Here is a 5924-nt window from a genome sequence, read left to right as displayed (position 1 = left end):
ATCTACTTCTTCAGAGGGCAGTAGTGCGCGGCAGCATTTTGCGGTTACAGGTTTTAGGTCGTCATGTCCTATCTCAGGTTTCTCTCTGCTTTCGCCATGTACTGAAAACATTAGCCGTTCCTTCCGTTTTCAGGAAGTTCCGGTTTCTTTTCGGCTTCGAAACGTGTCTCAACATGTCTGCAAATGTGTCTCAAGCTGTATTTTCTAGTCACAAAGAGTAAAGTAATAGTGAAAATTGATATAATATGTATGCGTTAGTGAAATTTTACGATGATGTTTATTACGTTTGCAAATCAAACGTCATCACCGTTAATAAGGGCCTTACAAAGGCCAAATACAGTGATAATCGAAAATATCTGGCAGCCATTATAGCGAAAAATGGTAAGTTATACATTCTTAATTTTATTATTTTTGCATGTATTTGTAAAATATACTCCACTATAGAAAATAGTTTAAAAAGTCGTATCTGCCTTGTGTGTAGTATTAAACTTTTTTATATCTGTTATTCGTATCTTTCCGTTATTGTAATACCGAATAATTCACTTCAATTGTACACACAACTTAATCGTTCTCTAATTATTTTTCAGTCTACAATCATTCTTTGTAGTAAACAAATTCAATTCTTTAACGACAACTTATATATATGACTAATTAATCTTTTCTTAACTCTCCAGGTTGTCTGACCGATTCGTATACACGGTATACACATAGTTTTTTATGAATTGGACGGATTCGCCATTTTTTATTCCCTTCATAATATAAGAGCACTGTTTGTTTTGCCTCTTGGAAGCTTAGAGTTTCTTCAAAATATATTTCTTTGTTATATACGTTTAAAGAGAAAATTTCTTTGATTTGAACGTAATTTCTTTAATTCAAATATCATTTTTAAAAATTAAATAAATTTTTTTATTTGATTTCAAAAAATGGTATTTAAATTAAAGAAATTATGTTCAAATCAAAGAAATATTTCTTTAATCGTATAGCAAAGAAACATTTTTTTGAAGAAATCCCCCGGCAGCTTCCAAAAGACAAAACGAACAATGCTCTTATATCATGAAGGAAATAAGAAATGGCGGATCTGTCCAATTCATAAGAAACTTATATGTACACAAATCAGTTGGACAATACAAATTATCAATTTGCAATTACGAGTATCATCCTAAATATATATAATATGTAGATTTTGTTTCAAAGCTAAATTGATTCGATTGATATATATTTGTTTTTGTTTTAAAAATTATATGTTATAATATCAGTGTAAAGGAAAAGATTTAGTAAATGATACATTAAAGTAAAAAATAAATATATTGAAATAAATGATTTCTTCTTTATTATAGATAACAAAACTATATTACAAGAAATAAAACACAATATATCAATAAATAAACCAAGAGTACTGTGCAAAAATATTTATTTTAAAAATAAATGTCGTAAAAAATGCTATAATAATGAAAAGATTGCTAATAAATACAATGGTAAGTTTAAGATTATTAATTATATCAATAATTGTAAATCAAAGATAGGTAAAAGGCAAATAAGAGTCAAGTATATGGAGACACGGTAGTGTCTCGGCGCTAAGCCAAGCGCCGCAACATAAAATTGTCTACAACAAAAAAAAATTCATAACATGATAATATCTTTAATAACAAAGTCTAAAAAATATATAAAAAATTTCCTTACTAATTTCTGAACACGCGCTTGAATACATTAAATTCTAAATTAAAAATAAATAAATAGAAGACATTAAATAGATTACATAACGTTTCGGCTTCATATTTGAGCCCTCCTCAGATATACAATATATTAATTAACGCAATAAATTAATATATTGTACATCTGAGGAGGGCTCAAATATGGAGCCGAAATGTTATGTAATCTATTTAATGTTTTCTATTTATTTATTTTTAATTTAGAATTTAGTGTATTCAAGCGCGTGTTCAGAAATTAGTAAGGAAATTTTTTATATATTTCTTAGACTCTATTACAGATATTATCATGTTATGAATTTGTTGTAAACAATTTTATAATTGATTCTTATTTGCCTTTTACCTATCTTTGATTTTAAATACTAAGAGACCTGTATATTTTCCTTATTTTCAATAATTGTATTTTTTAATAACCAATGAACGTAATGTACAACTTACGTTAAAAGTAATTGGGCGAGTTGAAGACGGCAAAGCGGCTACGTACGCTTGCCGAGCGATTGAATATAATTGGTTATTACTTATAGATCCAACCAATCATACTTGATCGCTCGGTAAGCGTACCTAGCCGCTTTGTCGTCTTGAACTCGCCCATTGATTCTATTCAGCAGAAAAAGTAGCTTTACAAATGTTGCAAAATCCTTTAATAATTGATTCTTGTCTTAATTTTTTAATAAATCCAAAACGATTGTATTGAAAAAACTTACAAATATTATAAAGCTGTTTCTTCTACTGAACAGCTATTAGTAACTTCCAATATCCCTAATTAATTAATTCCTAATCTGTATATAATTATTCTTCTTGTACATACGTTTAACTAATATCTAAAATTATTCATTAAAAAACACATAAAGGTTTAACATGAATAGTAAATATCGGGCTATTAAGAGTCAACGCTGCAATCAGTGCGTAGTGTCGATTATATTATTAATTACGTTAGATATATTATTAATATATCTAACGTGTATATAATATTAATAATGCATCATACAACAATTTAATATACAAAAGTTTGAACGTTTTGGTCCTATTTTTTGGACCATCATCAGCGATAATATAAAAAAATTAAAATATAAACTATAGTTGGAGAAATCGATGTTAATAAGCCATAAATTAAAAATTGTATCATCCTCCAATGCTTCAACAGAGACTAGCCTATCACTTGATAGAGTGAAGATGTAAAATAAAGAGCATCTAAATGCGTGTCTGTTGATTAGCAGAGACACAACATAATATAATGCAGTCGAAAATAAAGCGAGAATTATAAAAAAAACATGATGGTATTACTTTAAATAAGACATTGCATAAGAATTTGTCAGTGAATTTAATATCATCATGTTTTTATAATTCTCGCTTTATATTCGACTGCATTATATGGTGTTACATCTTTGTTGAATAACAGAGACACGCATTTAGATACTCTATTTTAAAACTTTACTCTATCAAGTGATATGCTTGCATTTGTTGAAGCATTGGAGGATGATACAATTTTTATTCACATCGGTTTATTAACATCGGTTTCTCCAACTATAGTTTGAATTCTAACTTTTTTATATTATCACTGATAATGGTCCAGAAATAGGACCGAAACGTTCAAACTTTTGTATATTAAATTGTTGTATGATGCATTATTAATATACATATATACTTAGATACTATACGCACCCATTATAGCGTTGACTCTTAATAGCCCTATATTTATTATTCATGTTAAACCTTTACGTGTTCTTTGTAAGAATCATAAGAGTCTTTAATTGAAATAAATTTTGATTATTGTTATTTCTTTACGCATTATTCTTTAATCCTTAATTACTATTGTATGATAAGATTATTTCCTTTTTTATGAGAAGTATTAACACGATGGTTTTCACTTATGAAAATGTAAGTAACTATCATGGAATCGTAATATGTTTTTGATTTCAGATATCAGTAAGGTAACTATCGATGAAAATGAAAACAATTGTCAGACTGAAAAGCAAAACACAAACTGTGATACTGAAATGATGTATTTACCGATAACGTCCAATGAGAATATAGGGAATAATAGAGCCGAAACAGAAAAAGAAAATTGCAATTTTGAAGAAATTGGTCTGATATCTCATGGTATATTTAATTAATATTGATAATTTTTGCTATTGCTGTTTAATCATCAAACAGAATAGTGATATACTTTTCTTTATGTTAGATATTAATATGGAGGCTTTTGTCGATTAAATTGTTACCATTCATGATAAACCTTTAGTGTCTTGTGAGAAACATAAGAGTTTTTAATTCAATTAAATTTTGATTATTGTTATTCCTTTACGCATTATTCTTTAATCCTTAATTACTATTGTATCACAAGATTATTTCCTTTTTTATGAGAAGTATTAGCACGATGGTTCTCACTTATAAAAATGTAAGTAACTATCATGGAATCGTAATATGTTTTTGATTTCAGATATCAGTAAGGTGACTATCGATGTAAATATAAACAATTGTCAGACTAGAAACCAAAACACAAACTGTGATACTGAAGTGATGTATTTACCGATAACGTTCAATGAGAACATAGAGAATAATGGAGCCGAAACAGAAAATTGCGATTTTGAAGAAACTAGTGTGATATCTCATGGTATATTTAATTAATATTGATAATGCTTGCTATTGCTGTTTAATCATCAAACAGAATAGTGATATACTTTTCTTTACGTTAGATATTAATGTGGAGGTTTTTGTCGATTAAATTTTCACCATTCATGATAAATCTTTATGTGTCTTGTGAGAAACATAAGAGTCTTTAATTCAATTAAATTTTGGTTATTGTTATTTCTTTACGCATTATTCTTTAATCCTTAATTACTATTGTATGATAAGATTATTTCCTTTTTTATGAGAAGTATTAACACGATGGTTTTCACTTATGAAAATGTAAGTAACTATCATGGAATCGTAATATGTTTTTGATTTCAGATATCAGTAAGGTAACTATCGATGAAAATGAAAACAATTGTCAGACTGAAAAGCAAAACACAAACTGTGATACTGAAATTATGTATTTATCGATAACGTCTAATGAGAATATAGGGAATAATGGAGCCGAAACAGAAAAAGAAAATTGCAATTTTGAAGAAATTGGTCTGATATCTCATGGTATATTTAATTAATATTGATAATTTTTGCTATTGCTGTTTAATCATCAAACAGAATAGTGATATACTTTTCTTTATGTTAGATATTAATATGGAGGCTTTTGTCGATTAAATTGTTACCATCCATGATAAACCTTTAGTGTCTTGTGAGAAACATAAGAGTCTTTAATTCAATTAAATTTTGATTATTGTTATTCCTTTACGCATTATTCTTTAATCCTTAATTACTATTGTATCATAAGATTATTTCCTTTTTTATGAGAAGTATTAACACGATGGTTTTCACTTATGAAAATGTAAGTAACTATCATGGAATCGTAATATGTTTTTGATTTCAGATATCAGTAAGGTAACTATCGATGAAAATGAAAACAATTGTCAGACTGAAAAGCAAAACACAAACTGTGATACTGAAATGATGTATGTACCGATAACGTCCAATGAGAATATAGGGAATAATGGAGCCGAAACAGAAAAAGAAAATTGCAATTTTGAAGAAACTGGTCTGATATCTCATGGTATATTTAATTAATATTGATATTTTTTGCTATTGCTGTTTAATCATCAAACAGAATAGTGATATATTTTTCTTTATGTTAGATATTAATATGGAAGCTTATTTTGATAAAATGTTGAATTTGAGCAATTGTCAAAATACTCAAATTGAGATACAAAGCGAAGACTGTTCTATTGACAATATTGAGATGATAGATGTTTTCAGTGAGTATTCAAGAATGTTTTTATATATTCCTGTTTACACATTCTATAATAAATGCATTGACACCTATTAAATTTGAAATGAAAAGGATTTCCAATTACATAGATGCTTTACCTTATATATTTTTTATGTTACATATTTGTTTCTTCGTTATTAGTCACTTGCAGCATAAAAAGTAGTTCATTCAATATCAGGAGACGCGGTAGCGTCTCCGGCCATGTTCAAAAAAACTCTGAGACGCTACAAGTCTCTTATCCCGAGCCATCAAAGTCCATTATTGGGAGGTGCATAACTATTAAAATATAAAAAATTTTGAATCGAACGTCATATGTCCTGAAAGGCGGCATCACCACGAGTAATTTGAGCCAAGGA

At 28.1% G+C, this 5924-nt stretch overlaps 1 protein-coding gene across 1 annotated transcript in view; it reads left to right on the top strand.

Annotated features, from left to right (window-relative positions):
• Positions 1-245: 245 nt before the first annotated feature.
• Positions 246-5924, top strand: part of LOC108772329 (suppressor of Mek1) — a gene marked incomplete at its 3' end in the record, with an annotated part of 19616 nt that continues 13937 nt past the window's right edge. Inside the window, exons 1-5 of the mRNA XM_018537850.1 lie at positions 246-381; positions 3627-3806; positions 4144-4317; positions 4656-4835; positions 5173-5352. Coding sequence (XP_018393352.1) covers positions 246-381; positions 3627-3806; positions 4144-4317; positions 4656-4835; positions 5173-5352 — 850 coding nt within the window. The remainder of the gene's footprint in view (positions 382-3626; positions 3807-4143; positions 4318-4655; positions 4836-5172; positions 5353-5924) is intronic.

This window comes from Cyphomyrmex costatus, unplaced genomic scaffold (genome assembly GCF_001594065.2).
Source record: "Cyphomyrmex costatus isolate MS0001 unplaced genomic scaffold, Ccosl1.0 scaffold1828, whole genome shotgun sequence".
Lineage (NCBI taxonomy): Eukaryota > Metazoa > Arthropoda > Insecta > Hymenoptera > Formicidae > Cyphomyrmex > Cyphomyrmex costatus.
The sequence above is the reverse complement of the archived record's forward strand: the minus strand, read 5'-3'. Positions and strand labels throughout refer to the sequence as shown.